This window comes from Eretmochelys imbricata, chromosome 4 (assembly GCF_965152235.1).
Source record: "Eretmochelys imbricata isolate rEreImb1 chromosome 4, rEreImb1.hap1, whole genome shotgun sequence".
NCBI classification, from domain to species: Eukaryota; Metazoa; Chordata; order Testudines; family Cheloniidae; genus Eretmochelys; species Eretmochelys imbricata.
In genome coordinates, this window is record NC_135575.1 from 91,887,677 (window position 1) to 91,907,993 (window position 20,317).

The 20,317-nt window shown below is 42.3% G+C and overlaps 1 protein-coding gene across 3 annotated transcripts in view; it reads right to left on the minus strand.

The window, feature by feature from the left end:
• Positions 1 to 17,531: 17,531 nt before the first annotated feature.
• The window catches only part of CEP135 (centrosomal protein 135), a 105,082-nt gene continuing 102,296 nt past the window's right edge, over positions 17,532 to 20,317 (minus strand). For all 3 annotated transcript variants that reach the window (XM_077815608.1, XM_077815605.1, XM_077815606.1), the window contains exon 26: positions 17,532 to 19,039. In XM_077815608.1, the coding sequence (XP_077671734.1) occupies positions 19,018 to 19,039 (22 nt within the window). In that variant the 3' untranslated portion in view covers positions 17,532 to 19,017. The remainder of the gene's footprint in view (positions 19,040 to 20,317) is intronic.

Genomic DNA, 20,317 nt, shown 5'->3' on the forward strand with positions numbered 1-20,317 from the left:
ATTTAGAAGTGAGCCCCCCGAGTGGGGCTTGTGTCTTTTAATTTATACAGTTTTTTGGAGAACAAGTTACAGCGAAGTTACAGACAAAAGAAGAAAGATTTTAGTCACCACCCTTCGAGATCCCTGAGACCAGTCACGTATCTTCAATTACCTGCCACTCTTAACAATCTCCTTTAACAGCTTCTAGTTAACTTAACTAATTGCCCTTCACACCTTCCATTCTGATGCCTGCTTCTTAGACGTGCTGGCTCTATCTTAATTGCTTCTCCATTCAAAAGCTAACTGTCCCTAGGTGCACTCCCTCAGATACTTTGTAACATGTTTTGGCATGCCCTCTCATATACAATGTATCCAGCATGTCCCCTTATACAACGTTATACTTATACAATGTTATACTTCCACAGTACAGAATGTGAGTGAGGCCAAAAAGCAAAAATTAAGATGGTTGTACACCAATGCGAGAAGCCTAGCTAACAAAATGGAGGAACTAGAGCTACTGGTGCAGGAAGTGAAACCAGATATTATAGGGATAACGGAAACATGGTGGAATAGTAGTCATGACTGGACTACAGGTATTTAAGGGTATGTGCTATTTAGGAAAGACAGAAATAAAGGTAAAGATGGTGGAGTAGCATTGTATACCAGTGATGAGGTAGAATGTAAAGAAATAGGAAGCGATGGAATGGATAAGACAGAGTCCGTCTGGGCAAAAATCACATTGGGGAAGAAAACTCTTAGAGCCTCCCCTGTGATAGTGCTTGGGGTGTGCTATAGACCGCCGGGATCTAATTTGGATATGGATAGAGCCCTGGTTAATGTTTTTAATGAAGTAAGTACTAATGGAAACTGCATGATCATGGGAGACTTTAACTTCCCAGATATAGACTGGAGGAAGAGTGCTAGTAATAATAGGGCTTGGATTTTCCTAGATGCGATAGCTGATGGATTCCTTCATCAAGTAGTTGCTGAACCGAATAGAGGGGATGCCATTTTAGATTTGGTTTTGGTGAGTAGTGAGGACCTCATAGAAGAAATGATTGTAGGGGACAATCTTGGCTCAAGTGATCATGAGCTAATTCAGTTCAAACTGAACGGAAGGACAAACAAAAATAAATCTGGGACTAGGGTTTTTGATTTCAAAAGGGCTGACTTTAAAAAATTAAGGAAATTAGTTAGGGAAGTGGATTGGACTGAAGAACGTATGGATCTAAAGGCAGAGGAGGCCTGGGATTACTTTAAGTCAAAGCTGCAGAAGCTATTGGAAGCCTGCACCCCAAGAAAGGGGAAAAAATTCATAGGCAAGAGTTGTAGACCAAGCTGTATGAGCAAGCATCTCAGAGAGGTGATTAAGAAAAAGCAGAAAGCATACAGGGAGTGGAAGATGGGAGGGATCAGCAAGGAAAGCTACCTTATTGAGGTCAGAACATGTAGGGATAAAGTGAGGCAGACTAAAAGTCAAGTAGAGTTGGACCTTGCAAAGGGAATTAAAACCAATAGTAAAAGATTCTACAGCCATATAAATAAGAAGAAAACAAAGAAAGAAGAAGTGGGACCGCTAAACACTGAGGATGAAGTGGAGGTCAAGGATAATCTAGGCATGGCCCAATATCTAAAAAAATACTTTGCCTCAGCCTTTAATAAGGCTAATAAGGATCTAAGGGATAATGGTAGCATGACAAATGGGAATGAGGATATGGAGGTAGATCTTACCATATCTGAGGTAGAAGCGAAACTCGAACAGCTTAATGGGATTAAATTTGGGGGCCCAGATAATCTTCATCCAAGAATATTAAAGGAATTGGCACATGAAATTGCAAGCCCATTAGCAAGAATTTTTAATGAATCTGTAAACTCAGGGGTTGTACCGTATGATTGGAGAATTGCTAATATAGTTCTTATTTTTAAGAAAGGAAAAAAAGTGATCCGGGTAACTACAGGCCTGTTAGTTTGACATCTGTATTATGCAAGGTCTTGGAAAAAAATTTGAAGGAAAAAGTAGTTAAGGACTTTGAGGTCAGTGGTAAACGGGACAAAATACAACATGGTTTAACAAAAGGTAGACCATGCCAAACCAACTTGATCTCCTTCTTTGAGAAAGTAACAGATTTTTTAGACAAAGGAAATGCAGTGGATCTGATTTACCTAGATTTCAGTAAGGCGTTTGATATTGTGCCACATGGGGAATTATTAGTTAAATTGGAAAAGATGGGGATCAATATGAAAATTGAAAGGTGGATAAAGAATTGGTTAACAGGGAGACTATAGCGGGTCATACTGAAAGGTGAACTGTCAGGCTGGAGGGAGGTTACCAGTGGAGTTCCTCAGGGATCGGTTTTGGGACCAATCTTATTTAAACTTTTTATTACTGACCTCAGCACAAAAAGTGGGAGTGTGCTAATAAAGTTTGCAGATGATACAAAGCTGGGAGATATTGCCAGTTTAGAGAGAGACCGGGATATCATACAGGGAGATCTGGATGACCTTGTAAACTGGAGTAATAGTAATAGAATGAAATTTAATAGGGAGAAATGTAAGGTCATGCATTTAGGGATTAATAACAAGAATTTTAGCTATAAGCTGGGGACGCATCAATTAGAAGTAACGGTGGAGGAGAAGGACCTTGGGGTATTGGTTGATCACAGGATGACTCTGAGCCACCAATGTGATATGGCCGTGAAAAAAGCTAATGCGGTCTTGGGATGCATTAGGCGAGATATTTCCAGTAGAGATAAGGAGGTGTTAGTACCATTATACAAGACACTGGTGAGACCTCACCTGGAATACTGTGTGCAGTTCTGGTCTCCCATGTTTAAGAAGGATGAATTCAAACTGGAACAGGTACAGAGAAGGGTTACTAGGATGGTCCAAGGAATGGAAAACCTGTCTTATGGAAGGAGACTCAAGGAGCTTGGCTTGTTTAGCCTAACCAAAAGAAGGTTGAGGGGAGATATGATTGCTCTCTCTAAATATATCAGAGGGATAAATACCGGAGCGGGTGAGGAATTATTTAAGCTCAGTACCAATGTGGACACAAGAACAAATGGATATAAACTGGTCATCGGGAAGTTTAGACTTGAAATTAGATGACGGTTTCTAACCATCAGAGGAGTGAAGTTTTGGAATAGCCTTCCAAAGGAAGCAGTGGGGGCAAAAGACCTATCTGGCTTTAAGGTTAAACTCAATAAGTTTATGGAGGAGATGGTATGATTTTGGCAATTAACTGATCTTTAAATATTCATAGTAAATAGGCCCAGTGGCCTGATGGGATGTTAGATGGGGTGGGATCTGAGTTACTACAGAGAATTCTTTCCTGAGTATCTGGCTGGTGAACCTTGCCCATATGCTCAGAGTTTAGCTGATTGCCATATTTGGGGTCAGGAAGGAATTTTCCTCCCGGGCAGATTGGAAGAGGCCCTGGAGATTTTTTGCCTTCCTCTGTAGCATGGGGCACGGGTTACTTGCTGGAGGATTCTCTGCACCTTGAAGTCTTTAAACCATGATTTGAGGACTTCAATGGCTCAGACATAGGTGGGAAGTTTATCGCAGGACTAGGTGGGTGAGATTCAGTGGCCTGCATTGTGCAGGAGTTCAGACTAGATGATCATAGTGGTCCCTTCTGACCTTAATATCTATGAATCTATGAAAGAAAGGCAGAATAGGAGCTCTTTAATTAACTGAAAATCAAAAAGGAATCCTACAAAAAGTGGAAATGCAGACACACGGACACATTTGCAAAGGATGATTACAGAAGAATAGCATAAGCACGTGGGAATAATATCAAAAAAGCTATGGAAAATGAGTTAGATCTAGCAAGGGGCATAAAAGACAATAAGAGCTTTTTTAATACATTAGGAGCAAGAGAAAGACAAAGGAAAGTGTAGGTCTTATATTTAGAGGTGAAGGAGAGCCAATAACAGATTAACATCAAAAAGGTTGAGGTGTTTAACGCCTATTTTGCTTCACTCGTCACTAAAATGGTAAATTGTGACCAGATACTCCACACATTTAATATTAACAACAAGAGAAAAGAACACAAGCCAAAAACAGGGAAAGAACAGGTTAAAGAATATTTAGAAGAGTTGGATGTATTCAAGTCTGATGGATTTCTCCTAGGATACTTAAGGAACTACCTGAAGCAATCTCAGAAGCATTAGCAATTATCTTAGAGAACTAATGGAGGAGGGGTGAAGTCCCAGATGATTGAAGAAGGGCAAACATAGCCCCTATCTTTAAAAGGGGGAACAAAGAGGACCCAGGGAATTATAGACCTGTCGGCCTAACTTTGATACCCACAAAGATACTGGAACAAATTATTAAAAATTTGTAAGCACCTAGAGGATAATAGGGTTATAAGGAGTAGCCAACATGGATTTGTCAAGAACAAATCACTCCAAATCAACCTAATTTGCTTCTTTGAAAGGGTTACTGGCCTAGTAAATAGTGGGGAAGCAGCAGACATGATATCTTGATTTTAGTAAAATTCTGACACAGTTCCACATGACATTCTCATAAGCAAACTTGGCAGAGGTATATCTAGTGGGGTTCTGCAGAGGTATATCCTGGGTCCGATACTATTTTATATTTTCATTAATGACTTGGATAATGGCATGGAGAATATGCTTATAAAATCTGCAGATGTCACCAAGCTGGGAGGGGTTGCAAGCACCTGGGAGGACAGGATCAGAATTCAAAACCTTGACAAATTGAAAAATTGGTCTGGAATCAACAAGATGAAATTAAAGAAAGACAAATGCAAAGTACTAAAAACTTAGGAAGGAAAAAAATCAAATGCACTACTACAAAATGGGGAATAACTGGCTAGGCAGTAGTACTGCTGAAAACGTCGGGGTTATAGCAGATCACAAACTGAATACGAGTCAACAATGTGATGCAGTTACAAAAAAGGTGAATATCATTCTGGAGTGTATTAACAGGAATCTCCGATGTAAGACATGGAAGTTAATTGTCTCAGTCTACTCAGCGCTTGTGAGGCCTCAGCTGGAATACTCCTCCAGTTCTGGGTGCCACACTTTAAGAAAGATGTGGATAATTTCTTCTGGTCTCTCTCCAATTTAACAAAAATGATAGGAGGTTTAGAAAACCTGACCTCTGAGGAAAAGTTAAAAAAAACTTGATGTTTAGTCTTGAGAAAAGAAGACAGAGGGGACCTGATAACAGTTCTCATATGTTAAGCCTGTTATAAAGAAAATGGTAATCAATTGTTCTCCATGACTACTGAAGGTAGGACCAGTAGTCATGGACTTAACCTGCAGCAAGGGAGATTTAGGTTAGGTAGTAGGATAACTATAAGGATAGTTAACCACTAGACTAAGGTTTACTATGTCCTACCTCAGAGCAGGAGGTTGGACTATATGACTTCTTGAGGTCCCTTCCAACCCTACATTTCTCTGGTTTGATGACAAATGCAAAAGTGTCATAGGCTTCTTGACACAGAGAGGTGGATTTTGCTCCCTTTTGTTTGTTTATATAAAATATATCTGTGGTAACAAGTCACAATTTGAATAGTTAGTTCTTTTAGAAATGGGAGGAAAACTATGCATGCCCAATAACTAGCTCTTAGCTCTAAGACGTTTATATGAAGTTGTGTTTCCTGAGAAGTCCACCTACCTTGTGTCTGAAGGTTGTCCAAATGGGCTCCCCAAACAAATCTTCCACCAACATCTTTGAAGGCAATAGTGGAGACAATGGTACTTTCCTTGCAGACTTTCAGAGAATCTTTCCACCAATTAAATGACAGGATTTCTGGGGGAACATGCACTGACATCCACATAATGCCTGCTGGGCTGATATAGACTTCAACCACCCTTGCATGCAAAAAAAAATGAAGTCTGGCAATATTGAGTTACATATATGCAGAAGGCCATGTGTCCTATGAATCTGAGACAAGTCCTTTTCAGTGTCTTGGGATGAACTTGCTGGTGGGATGAATGGGTCCAGTATAGTCTGTCATTTTTGTGGCAGACAGGTCATTGACATCTTGCAGTCTAAAACTACTCCTATAAAATCTATTCTTTGAGTTAGAGGTTAGTATTGATTTTTCTTTATTTTTAGACCTAAGGAGGTAAAAAGTTAGAGTCCATTGAATGGAGCTTGTTACTTGTTGATGCAACTTTCCATGAATGAGCCAGTTATCCAGGTATGGATAAACCTGGACTTTTTGTTTCCTGAGGTAAACTGCCTCTACCACTAGGCATTTTATGAATACCCTTTGTGCTGTTGATAGGCTGAATGGTAGCGCCCTGTACTAGTCGTGGGAATTCCTCACTTAATCCCCACTCCTTTTCTGGGATGTGGGCAAGATGAATCTTTATATGGAAATAAGCATCTTGGAGGTGAAGAGCTATATACCCGTCATGTGGATCTAGGGCTGGAATCATCGCAGCCAGAATCCATCCTGAACTTGAGCTTGCCAATAAAGGTGTTCAGCTGTTTCCTGGAAGTTATAAAGCTTGGTGGTAAAAAAAAAGCTTAAAGCTTAGCCTTCCGTCGCCATGAGGCTCCGCCCCACTCTGTGGCCCCATCCTCTGCTCCTCCTCTACCTCCCCCAACACTCCTCCCCCTGAACCCATCAGAGGCCAGAAGCCAGAGCATTGCGCAGCACTGGCTGTTCCCAGGCAGTAAGTGCTGCCTGTCTGGGGGTACCCGGCTCCAGGGCTGGCAAATCCTTGGCAGAGCTTGGAGAGCAGCGACCGCAGGGGGCAGGGCCCAGGAGCCTGGGCTGGAGTGGGTCAGTCTGGGCCACTCTGGGGAGCCCCAGACTCTCCATCTACCCTGGGTGGCATGCCCCAGTGAGTAGGGACATGGGCCAGGGGCTGCTTTCAGACACCCCTGCCCCCTGCTGGGGCTTATTTCTCCGCTGCTGCTGGAGAAGGAGGACTATAAATTGTCCTTAGACTCTGTCCCCAGAAGCTCCTGATTGGTCTCTTCTGCACTGGAGTCATGGCTCTTTGGGGTAGGGCAGGGACCTGCTGTGCCAATCTGACACTGAGCCTGGTGCACTAGCAGTGTAAGCATTGGCCAGCTAGCCACAGGCAGGGCATAATTCCCCAGCTGTAGCGCCTGTAATTTTATGTTGGAGTCACAACTCCTGGGGTGGGGTAGGGTAGGGACCTAACATGCTGGTCTGACTCTGAGCTCTGTACCCTGTGGTGTGAGGGTTGCTGGCTAGCAACAGGCAGAGCATAATTCAACCTTTGAAGAGACGGTAAGTGCTGCCTCAGGGCAGGTCTACACTAGGGGGTTAAGTTAACCTAAATTACGCAACTCTGTCTACGTGAATAATGTAGATGGAATCAATGTAGCTTAGGTGACTTATTGCGGTGTCTACACCGCATTGGGTCGATGGGAGAAACTCTCCTGTCGACTTACTTTAAGCTTCTCATTCTGGTGGCGTACCAGAATTGATGGGAGAGCGATCTGCAGTCAATTTAGCGGGTCTTCACTAGACCCACTAAATTGATCCCCGGTGGATCAATCGCCGCAGTGTCGATCCACAGTAAGTGCAGACATACCCTCAGGGAACACTGCTTACAGTTATGCAGGGGGGTTTCCACAACAGCTCTGCCATATCTGAATGGGGGCAGAGGAGTCCAGCAGGGAGATACTGCAGCAGCAGATCCAGGTGGTTGAAACCACTCTCTGCCAGATGAGGAGGATTATAAATAGCAACCTAAAATTAAAGGTTTTTAAACAAAATTGTTGCGAGAAATTGAACCAACTTTTTCCACTATTGGAGGCGGAAAATCTGGTAGCCTGAGCTCAAAGGTGGACCCTTCCCCTGGAGCCTCCAGCAACAACATTGGATAGTCTCCAAATTCTACAGGTGGGGAGCATTAGACCATGAGTAATGAATGGAGAGAGAAACTGTGCAACAGAGTAAGGCACTGGCCCCCTTTCTTTTTGGAAATCAGAAAGTAATCAGAGTTAAACTCTTACCCCCTGTGTTCTTTTAATGCTTCTTCCATGATCCAAGATTTAGAAGTGATTGCACCTCCCCATGTAACTCACTCTTGTGTGAGAGATCCCTGAAAAGGGATAGGGAAGATGAGGGTTTGGGGGCTGGGAAAGGTCTGTAACTTAATGAAATGTCTACAGCTGCCAGGATGCACTGGTCCACAGTGATAGTGTTCTAGACCCCACAAAGATGAAATAAATGAATCCCAAATGGAGGGAATATAACAGGAAGATCCAACAGAATTTGTATGCTACTCCTCGCTGAGTCAAATCTGCTCCATTAATGAGCAGACTTGGTATTGGACGTGGATGACTTTCCTCTGTGGAAATTTTGGCACTTTCTAGGGGGTTCAGGTTACCTGTCAGGTATAAAAAGATTGCCTCTGCAGTTGAGTCTTAAAGTCCTTCTGCTTTGGTGTCTGAGCATATACCCCTAAGGATCTAAATGTGGCATGTGAGTCCTTCAGAAAGAATAAGACCTCAGTTATTTTAACATTGAAAAGTTTACATTCCTCAAATTGAAGATCCTCAGTTCTTAAGGGATCCCTGCTGACAAACCATAAGGATCTCCGCAGAGCAAGGGAGGCAGCCATATATCTGAAAGCTGTATTTACAGCATCAAGGGCTACTTGGAGGGATTTAATCACCACAAGTTGACCTTTGTCAATCAGTGATTTTAACTCCTTCTTGGTTTACAAATTTAGATAAGGAGTCCCAGTTCAAATAATCATACATTGCCAGCAGGACCTGGTAATTGGCAACTCATTTGGAAACTTGATGCACAATAATTTTTCCAAACACATTAACTTTTTGTCTCTTGCCTTTTAGTGTCCCATTTTGCTGGCTTTGTTTCAACCCTCATTCACATCATTGACAATTAATGACCCCAGTGGTGACTGTCATATAAAATTGCTGGGAGTTCTGGGAAAGCACTTAGGAGTGATGGTCTTCTCTCTTTGATGCTGGTGCCAGAGAAGCAGGCACCTGCCAGAGCAATTTAGCTGGCTCTAAAAGCCCTTTGTTGGTCATTGCAAGACATTCTAGTACTGAAGTGTGCAGGATGTCCAGGAGCTTGTGTGATGTGCAGAATGTCCTGGACCACCTCAGCTGGAATCTCCAACATGTCATCCATTCTGCTTAACAAGTCCACGAATGTCTTGTTTGCCTCATTGGGTATAGGACTGACCTCTGCAAGTTTACTTCGTGGTAAAACTAAAGTGCCTTAATTTCACTGAGTTTTTAATCTTGTGATAGCTCACATGCTACCTGAAGAGGGACATACTCTCCAGAAGGAATGTTTTCAGATGAGACTCCCTAGATCTTTGTGTCTCCGTAATGTGGCTTTTGCCCAGACACATCTGGTGTGCTCATCATGGAAAGGCATTATCACCTCCATGAAAGGCAATTTTTAAAGCCTGGAGATTCATGTTCAGTCATAAAAAGAAAAGGAGTACTAGTGGCACCTTAGAGACTAACCAATTTATTTGAGCATAAGCTTTCATGAGTTACAGCTCACTCCCGAAAGCTTATGCTCAAATAAATTAGTCAGTCTCTAAGGTGCCACTAGTACTCCTTATCTTTTTGCGACTACAGCCGAACACGGCTGCTACCCTGAAACACGTTCAGTCATAATGACTAATCCTGGGGCAAACTCTCAGGCAAACCGAACAATTTTCTCCCTTTAAGGGAGAAAGGAAACAATCAAAAAACCTCTAACAACACTAATGACTAAATATTAAGTACCTAACTATTTACATCACAAAAAATAGGCCACACAGTGAGTGGAGATCAGGCATTGCATGACTTGTAGCCGCAGACAGTGACAAGGAAGTGAGAGGTGGTTAGGGTCATCTTATCCGTTTTCCCCTCCAGTGGAGGTGTGAGAACACTCAGGGCACAGGTGCGGCCCCCAACAGACACTGCTGGCCAAAGGAATCTGAACTCAAGTGTATTGGGTATATGTGCACCAGCAGTGGAATAGATATGGACAAGCACTGAAAGATAAACTATTAATTGTTAAGCTATTCCAGAGTGTAGACCATATGTTCCGAGAAGTGGTTTTATGGAGGACCTCCTCCCATCTCTGACCTCATAAAACCTCTATGGCAACTACAACAGTTACTTACATGGAAAAGAAAAAATAATTTATTTCTACCTATTTTAATGTTATTGAGCAGTTAGAGAAGAAGCCGCCAGCACTATGATCAGCCAGCTCTCTGCAAACCACCATAAAGCCTGTGGACAAGAGGTTGCAACTTAAAATGAAACTAACTAGCTGAATAAGAGTGGTACGAGTTAAATATCGCAGACTGGAAAGAGTGGTCAGCAGTGCTAGGAGTGTGCTGATTTGAAATGGGTTGCAGGCCTCAATACAATTTCTAAAAGGTGAGCCGGGTTGCTGAGAGGTGAACATTTTTAGTACTACATGGGGGAAACACACTGATTCCATTACTTGCCAACCTCCTCCTGGGGTAGAACAAAAAATCAGTGGTACTGCAAGAAGCAGGCAGTGCTCTTCTCCTCTCCCCTCCCCTCAACAACCTAACAGCATTGTCACAGGAGGAGATGGGGGAGAAGGGAGCAGAAAGAGCCCAGCAAAGAGCAGCTATGTTCCCTGCTCCCACTTCCCTTCCTTAAGCAACATGGTTTCTTTGCTCTTCCCCCTCCCTACAACACCCAACTGCGTGGGAGAAAGTGACCCCACTGCAGCCTCTCTCCCACCCCATGCTCCAAGACCTGGGAGAAGAAACCCAGGAGCGGCAGGCATAGCATAGGGGCACAACAGATGTGGAGACGCAGCAGACAGAACTGTTTTGGTGGTTAGCATCAGTGACCAGACAGATACAGGGGTGACAAGACTTTAAGACCCATTAAGTGTTGCTGGTCAGGATCCAGAAAAGTCTTAGTGCTGCTTTACTTTTTATCTATATGCTTCTGTGTAGAGGTTAGATACTGCAGGTTTTCTTGGCTTTTATTAACTTATCACTTAATGAGGGGAGCATTTCTCAGTTTAGGAGGGTCTGAGAAAATTAAAGTTTCAAAATACTTTCTAAAATCCTTTGTTTAAAAGGGCACTGACTTTAGATTAATCATCTAAAATGTCACCGAAGCCAAGAAAGAAGGGAAGGTCAAAACAGCTTAAAGTTTTTAAAAAAATTTACTGTTGATATGTTTAACCCACCAATCCAGACTGATAGCGTTACTGTCTCCCCAGCATCAGCCATCTAGAAAGCAGACTCTTTGTGCTCTCCAGATTTCTCACATCTCTGGCAATCCACTCTAAAAAACACAGAGAGGAAACAATCAAAATAAGTATCCTTTTGCTTTATTTTCTGGAGTCATCAATAGAATCATAGAATACTAGGATTGGAAGAGACCTCAGGAAGTCATCTAGTCCAATCCCCTGCTCAAAGCAGAGCCAACACCAACTAAATCATCCCAGCCAGAGCTTTGTCAAGCTGGGCCTTAAAAACCTCTAAGGATGGAGATTCCACCACCTCCCTAGGTAACCCATTCCAGTGCTTCACCACCATCCTGGTGAAATACTTTTTCTTAATATCCAACCTAGACCTCTCCCACTCCAATAGAGAAGCTAGGGGAAAAAATACCATAAGTCAGGATGAAAGTATTTTGGGTGTCATCCGTCCAGACAGGACTCCACTTAGCTGTCCTGTCCCGATTCTCAACTTACCAGGATAGGAAACTAGAAACCTGTCAAAAAGCTGGGGTGTTCCAGTTTCCTATTCCCCCGCAACTTGGCAAGGTGCAATAAGAAAACAACTCTTCAGGATAGCTGACACTCCAGCAAAGAACAAAACAACCACTACAGTATCCCTGATTGGCTGTAGGTTTGTTTTCAAAGTAGTAGGCCCTTAGAATCAAACATTAAGCAATCAAAATAGTTTACACACATCGTCACACTGAAGTAACTTAAACCTCTCAATTTTTTTCCTGTTTTATACTTACTGAACTAAATTAGAAATTGTTTTAGCTGTGTTGGTCCCAGGTTATGAGAGAGACAAGGTGGGTGAGGTAATATCTGCTATTGGATCTTCTGTTGGTGAAAGAGACAAGCTTTCGCGCTACACAAAGCTCTTCTTCAGGTCTGGGAAAGGTACTCAGAAGCCTGGTCTATACTAGAAAAATAGGCTGGCTTAACTATGTCACTCTGGGGTGTGAAAAATCCATACCCCTGAGTGATGTAGTTAAGCTGTCCTAACTCCCCCTGCAGACAGCACTAGGCCAACAGAAGAATTCTTCCATTGACCTAGTTACTGCCTCCCAGAGAGGTGGATTACCTATGCTAATGAGAGAACCTCTCCTTGTCAGCATAGGTAACGTCTATACTTCAAACGCTACCGTGACACAGCTGCAGCTATTTCAAGTGTAGGCAAGCCCAGAGCATCACAGCTAAATACAAGGTGGAACAGATTGTTTAGCATCGGCACTTATTCTGTGACCATTAAAGGTGAAGTATCCTATTAACAATCATAGGACAAAAATAGGTTAGTGGGTTACAGAGAAGAGGTGATGCGCCGGGGGAGGGGACTGGAGGTTCATGTCCCCCTCCAGATTTGCTCCTTGGCTTGTACTGAGCATGCTCACATGGACTGAGCATGCTCAGTAACACTGCTGAAGCCAGCTGTCCTCACTTGCTCCCCTACTATCTGCAGGCACAGGTAGTCTCTGTTACAGTCTGTTGTTGTAAGCATAAATCCAGTGTGTTTATTAAGACCATGATTGTTAGTGTCTAGCAAAGTTATGAATTTAAGCCCAAAGGTTAGTCTTTGAAGATCTTGTGCATGTTTCCTTTAGGGATGAGGACAGAGGTCATATATGGAGTGATTGTTTTGTGAAAAGTGTTCATCCATGGGTGATATGGCGTTTTTGTCTTATTTTTGTTTGAGTTCATTTGAGAGCATAGCGATTGTCTGGTTTCACCCACACATTTAATGCACTGGATGAGATATTCTACATGTTGTGATAGGCATGTGTAGGACACAGGGGTCTTGAAAGGAGGTATTGATCATCATTGCAGTGGAAATATATATGCAGGTTTTGCATCTGTTGTTCTGGCAGGGTCTGGTGTCACTATAATGGTGTGTCCCGATCTGAGGGGAGCTTGCTTCTGATGATGAGGTTGGAGGGGCTGGGAGGTTGTTAGAAGGCCAGAAGAGTTTTGTGTAAGTTTCTCTCTCAACAGAAGTTAGTCCAAAAAAAGATATTACCTCACATACCTTTTCTCTATAAATTAGAAATTGATATTTTAAATCAGGGGTGGGCAAACTTTTTGGCCCAAGGGCCACATCTGGGTGGGGAAATTGCAGCAGTCATGAATGTAGGGCTGGGGCAGAGGGTTGGTGTGTGGGAAGGGGTGCGGTGTGCAGGAAGGGGTTCAGGGCAAAGGGGTTGGGGGGGAAGGGGCTCAGGGCAGGGGGTTGAGTTGCAGGAGGGGTATGGGGTGCGGCAGGTGGCTCAGGGCAGGGGGTTGGAGTGCAGAAGGTGGCTCAGGGCAGGGGGTTGGAGTGCAGAAGGGGTGCGACAGGTGGCTCAGGTGCAGGAGGGGAGCAGGGTGCGGCAGGAGGTTGGGGTGCAGGCAGGGTGTGGTAGGGGACTCAGGGCAGGGAGTTGGGGTACATGAGGAGTAGGGGGTGCAGCAGGAGTGTGGGGGGGCTCAGGGCAGGCGGTTGAGGTGCGGGCTCCAGCCCTGTGCTGCTTATCTGGAGCGGCTTCTGGAAGCAGCCAGCACCACGTCCCCGTGGCCCCTGAGGGAGGAGGAGCAGAGGGCTCCGCGCACTGCCCTTGCCTGTGGGTACCTCCCACAAAGTTCCCATTATCCGTGGTTCCCCGTTCCCGGCCAATGGGAGCTGCGGGGCAGGGGGCGGTGCCCTCTGCCTCCCTCCCCCAGGGGCTGCAGGGATGTGGTGCCAGCTACTTCTGGGAGTGGCGCGGGCAGTAGTTCACCGAGCTGTTTTAAATCATGAAATGGTATAATTGTTACCTTTGTTTGTACAGCTTACCATAAAACATTCCAAACAAAGGTTTCAGAGTAACAGCCGTGTTAGTCTGTATTCGCAAAAAGAAAAGGAGTACTTGTGGCACCTTAGAGACTAACCAATTTATTCGAGCATGAGCTTTCGTGAGCTACAGCTCACTTCATCAGATACATCAGATACATACCGTGGAAACACGAAAGCTCATGCTCCAATAAATTGGTTAGTCTCTAAGGTGCCACAAGTACTCCTTTTCTTATTCCAAACAAAGTTGTAACAGATGGGAAAAGAACAAAGCTGTAGTCTAGTTTTCAATGATATTTTAAATTCACAAAGCTAGATGGTACAAACTGAACTATTTCAGTATACTGGAGTATTGATATTTTTGGAATGGCAACTGGTAGGTGATCACATATAATAGCATTCAGCTATGTAGAATTAAGAGTTATCTGCAAATAGTGAAATTAGCAAACAATTAACATATTTGTTGAGTTATCTAAATTAAAGATTTCATTATGTAAATATTTACATCTAGCTTTGCAGTTTCTTTTGCCAAGTGAAGAACAGTATCTTCCAAAGAATGGAACACTTGGGCCTAGTCTACACTACAAAGTTAGGTCAATGCAAGGCAGCTTACGTCAACCTAATTATGTCAATGACTACACGACAATGTTTCTGACCTACTCAGTCAACTTAAGTGCTATGCCTCTTGCAGAGGTCAAGTTAAGTCGACATAGGTTGATGCAGTGGCAGTACGGACACTGCGTTACTTAACGTCTACTTTAGTGGCTCTGGTCACTGTTTTGAACTCCGCTGCCCAGTGGCCAAGTACACAGGAATACGCCCCTCCTCTTTTAAAGGCCTGCACATTTTTGAAATTCCATTTCCTATTTGCTCAGTGTGGAGAGTTCACCTAGCTCCTGCCCAGCTAAGCATGCTGGCTACACGCTCCAAATGCACTCCTACCTGCAGTGCACAGGAGGTGGTGGAACTCCTGGTTCTGTGGGGAGAAGAGGTACAGGCAAAACTCCGATCCAGCCATAGAAATATGGACATCTATGAGCAGATCGCTTGAGGCATGAAGGAGAAGGGCTACAAGAGGGACCTGCAACAGTGCTGTGTGAAAGTGAAGGAGCTGCAGCAGGCATACCAAAAGGCAAGGAAGGCAAACAATTACTCCTGGTGTGGTGCAGCAGATATGCTGCTTTTACAGGGAGCTGTTTACAAGAGGTAGTGAAATAACCCGTGGAAGTAGTGTGGCTATCTGCTTCTCATTGCCCAGCACAGTTAGGCAGAGGGGGCTCTGAAAAACATATGTGCACTGAGATATCCTGTGAATCCTCCATAGAGATCTCAAGGAAGCTTTCCTGTAAGTATGTTGCTGAAGGTTTTTGGGAAGGCCTGCCTTATTTCTTCTGCCACAGTAGGACATTTTCCCATGCCACTCAGCAATTAATTGGGTAGGCATCATTGCAGCACACAGGCTAGCAGCATATGGACACGGTCTGTAGCTGAACACGTGTAGCAGCTGTTCCCTTTCCGCTTTCATTACCCTCAGGTATGAGATATCAGCTAAAGTCATCACTGCCTGTGGGAGACGGTGCTAGTATTCAGTTCAATTGCCTGATCTGCAAACACTAGTGCCCGTGTGCCCCCCACACCCCTTGTGCCAGCTCTCTGCCTTCTTCCTTCCAGGGCTGGGACTGCCACCATGGTCTATGAATACCTGGCTGAAATTAAAATGTATGGCTTTAAACTGGGGTGGATTAAAGGGAGTGATTTCCATATGCTTGGAGTATGCACTCACAATAGCACCTTTATGCATTGTATCTTTTGCAGCTGCAAATGTGGCCTTCACCTCCACACCAGCAGAGAGGCTGAGCCAGATGAGGAGGAGAAGAAAGGGAATGCAGGATGACATGTTTCTAGAGATCATGCAAGCCTCTGGAGCGGCAGACACTGAGCAGAGGTAATGGAGGATCACTCTCTGATGAAATGGGCAGGGACACTGAAGACAGGAGAAAAGCTTAGGAGAAGGAGCATGATGCACAGCAGATGATGGTACGCATATTCTTCAGATGCGCTATCTATTGCCCCACCGCAGTTCAGGAACCCCACTGCAGCAAAACCATCCACTATCTCCAGCACACTGCCCAACTCCAAATTGATTCCTGACTGACTAGTAGCAGTCAGGCATTAAAAGCTTCCACACAGCGATCACAACTTGCTTCTCCACTGTCAGGGCAGGTCTCATTTGGGTGTTGCTGTGCAGGAGGGCTGGGACGAGTTCCGCACACAGTTCCAGGAAAGAAGTGGCCTTGTGCATCCAAAAGTTCTGCAGCCACTGCTTGTCACCCCATACCTGCATAATGATGCGAACCCCCATCAGTGCTTGTTTCTCGAGACCAGACCAGGGCTCAGTCATGTTCAGTTGCTCTGTGACTGCCAACAGCAACTGGGAATTGTTTTATTCCACGGCTTCCAGCAAGGCTACTTGAAAGGAATTGTCACATTCTGTGCGGCAGCTCCAGAAATACTGCAGGATCAGGCACATTGTGTTCGCAACGCTCATATACACAGCTTGTATACACTACTGCTTAAGTCGATGTAACTTGCATCACTCTGAGGTGTGAAAAAGCCATCCCCCATGAGTGATGTGAGTTACATTGACTTAAAGCAGTGTCTATAATTACACGACGGAGAAAACTGTATCATGGGACATTCATGCCATTTTCCCAGTCACCGCTGCGTGAATGTTTTTCCCCCTTGCAGCATTGCAAAGCCTACCCAAAACACCCTGCGCTAGATGGCGATGAGTTGCACAGTGGGCTAGCTACTCATGGTGCACTGTTCTCTGCATTGATGCAAGCACTGGTAGTGAGAATGCATAACACTGACACAAGGAGCATAAGTTGGTTGTGTACGTCCACACTAATTACTGTGGCAGCTGACATAACTTAGATTGACTTAATTTTGTAGTGTAAACATACTCTTGCTCTTTTCACTTAGTATTTTATTATTGAAAAAGTTTGACAGTAAAAAGAATATAAATTAAAAGATTTAAAAGCTACTGTGGAGACTATCCAAAGCAGAAACAAAAATTGAATAATGTAAGAACGTACTTTATATAGGTACTGTGAACCTCATCATGCAACACTGATGTCAATGAAAGCTTTGCCGTTAACTTCATTTGGATAGTATCAATCCCTATAGTATTTCTCTTCACCCCATAATGGACAAACCAACAATTCCCTTCACCCCATAATGGACAAACCAACAATCCGTTAAAAATAGAATTGTACTCGTCTTGTATAAGCAATTCGCTTCCATGCCCCCAGAGGTTGGAACTATCCTATTTAAAATATTTACAAGTAATTCTGAATGTGTGTTTTATGTTGCCACTTTCAGTCCTTACAATCTAGTCTCTACATAGATATGATTGTCTAAACTGACACAATATGCCACCCTCATACAAGAATAAAGCTTATATATGGAAGCAACAATATATTTAAGTTAATTACAATGTTTCTATTGAGACCATATTTCCAGATAAAATATATTTTTATTAAGTCACAGTCTTAACAATCTTATTGCAAAATACTGTTGATGGGAGACCAAGTGTAGCAAAGTTCAAAGTTTAATTCTTCCATGTCATTTTATATGTTCTTTATGCCTTATTGGTGTCCATAATGGAATCTGGGAAGTACAGGATTTTCTTCAAAGTTATATGAATGGAATGCTGTAAATCAGTCAGCAGGGATGCATTATAACAGTATAGGTTTCCCCTTTCTAATTTTATACATAACACCAATAAATACTTGTCACATTATCTTTTGAATTACTAGATACTATTAAGCACTATTCAAATTAAACATTTTGAAGGACAACCAAGATGAATCCAAATATACAGTTATCTGACATAGATCAGCTTTAATATGTTATAAAAAATGAATGTAGCAGAGTACATAACCTACTTTGACCTAAACTTTTAATAATTGTCTGTCACATTTATCAGAGTTTTCTTAAAGAGATTAATCCTCACTACACTTACCTAGTAGCTCTGTATCCTAATAAGGCCCTGTGTCACATCTCTTTAAAAACTTGAACTCAACTGTATGAACGATTCCAGATTTTGTTCTAATCTTTTAAAAAAAAAAATTAAAAAAAAATTGAAAAATATCTCCAGATTTAGTTTGGAAATAAGTAAAATAGAACTATTGTGTAATATTTAGTACATTATAATACAGTACAAGTTTAAAATCTCTTATTTCCATTACTTTTCATTAACATTGGCAAAATAAGTTTTAAAAGTATAAATGGTATTCCAGAAGACTAGACTATTTTTATTAGAAATGACATATAAAGTAAATTTATAAAATACAATTATTGATTTGACACTGCTCTTTGTTAAGAAGAAAATTCTACAGTGAGGATAATAATACATTCTGAAAATGAACTGACATTCTGCAAGAAATGGGGTGTATAAAAGCAGTGACATGTAAACAGAAAACACTTGTAAAAAAATCCAAAAACACATGGAAATCCACCAGAAGCATAACAAATATACTGTGCATCAACAAATCTTTAAAAAAGTCCAAACCTGTTTTTGTTCAATATTCGCTCATGCTGTAGTATGTACATATTTCTGAAACCTTATCTGATTTAAGCAAATTTAAATAAGCAGAGAAATCAGAAGTTGTTAAATCAGTTATTCTTACTCAGCTTCCTTCTTTTGTACCATAAATTTATATAGCTATTATACTAGCTTTGCAAAACTGCCATGCAACTTTGTTATAATGCATAAATTTTGTGCATTGACTGGCAATGAAAAGCACCCATAAAAAAAACACCTTGTCAACCCCAGATAAATGGGAGAATAGAATTTTCAAGTCTGATTGTATGACACGAACACACACAAATTCACAAGTTATCACTGATTTGAAGCGAAGTCAGAGGCAGAATTCATGTCAACCTTCATAATTTTCAAAAGTCCTTGAAACAAGTTAATCCTTCTATTACTGGTTTAGTTTTAAGACTATCCCAGGTATGGTTATTCCTTGAAGCTCACATTTCTGGTTGGGGGGAGGAAGAAGAAATTTTAAAAATATAAACATCTGCTTACAGTATTTTTATCAATTCAACCAAGGGTAAAATATATAATAATATTACCTTCTTCATAGTTTATTCCTAAATTACTAGAATCAGCCCATGATATCACCCACAGAATTTATTTTAATATATATTTTATTCTTGACACATTCGCACAAGCACTGGACAAAAGTAAAATGTAAGCCAAGGACAAGTAGAAAGTTATTAGGTTAGACTAAATGGCTTATAAAAAGGGGAAAAATTCCCAGTGCACAGTATAAAACAACACAATTGACAAAACATACTTCCACCGTGGAAAGCTGCAAGGAAGGGATAAATAAGAAGTAAAAGTGATCAGAGAGAGAAAGTGAAAAGTTCATGGGCAGGTCTGATTGCCAAGAAACAATTATGCATTGGACTCAGAGCTGCGATCGGACAAATCTTAAATTTGTGTATGAAATCAGAAATTTCAAGAGTATTTGGATTCAAGCAAAGTCCATGGAAAAAGTACAAATATGAAATGGTATCTCTTCTGTGAACTTTGTGCAATTTCGGGATTCTTGGTTCCTCTCTGATCTAATTAGACAAGTCAGCTGTGGTAGCATACCTGGTTACTAAATACTTTTTGAAAATAAACAGAGCTCAACTCACAATCCTTTCATTTTGACTTTTCACTGAGATGCAACATGTAGCGGCGGGAGAGGTGGGTCACACAAACCTGTAACCAGGTTTGTACCATTGACAGGTCATATCTAAAACAACAATGCTTTGTAAAAATGTAGAGACATATATGAGTGTCCTGCAAATCTCCTGGACAGTAAAAGATGATAGGCTAGCTACAGATTCTGATCTGCCTATGATAGGCTGTGCCTTATCATGACATTGAACGTTCAGACCTTGGCAATCAGAAATGGAAAAGTCCCCAAGATGCATCTTGGGAAGCTGGCAGTTTGTGCTTGAATCTTTCAAAAAAATCAAGGTTTTTTCTGCTTAGTAGCTTGGGCCTTGGCTTCCTGAGACCTCTGCTAATACAGAGGCCCAACACCTTCCAGGTATCCTTCAAACCAACCTAAAATAAAGAACATCATCTTGGCCTGTCCCTTACCTCTCTTGTGGAAGGTAGAGGGTTGGATAATGGATCTCAAGAAACAGAATGTGACCACACTCCTTTTTGCCTTAATGAGATTGTCCTCTGCCCAAATCCCCATTTAGCAAACTTTCAATCAGCTAAACTACCTACTGAAAGCCAAAAATCTCAGGCA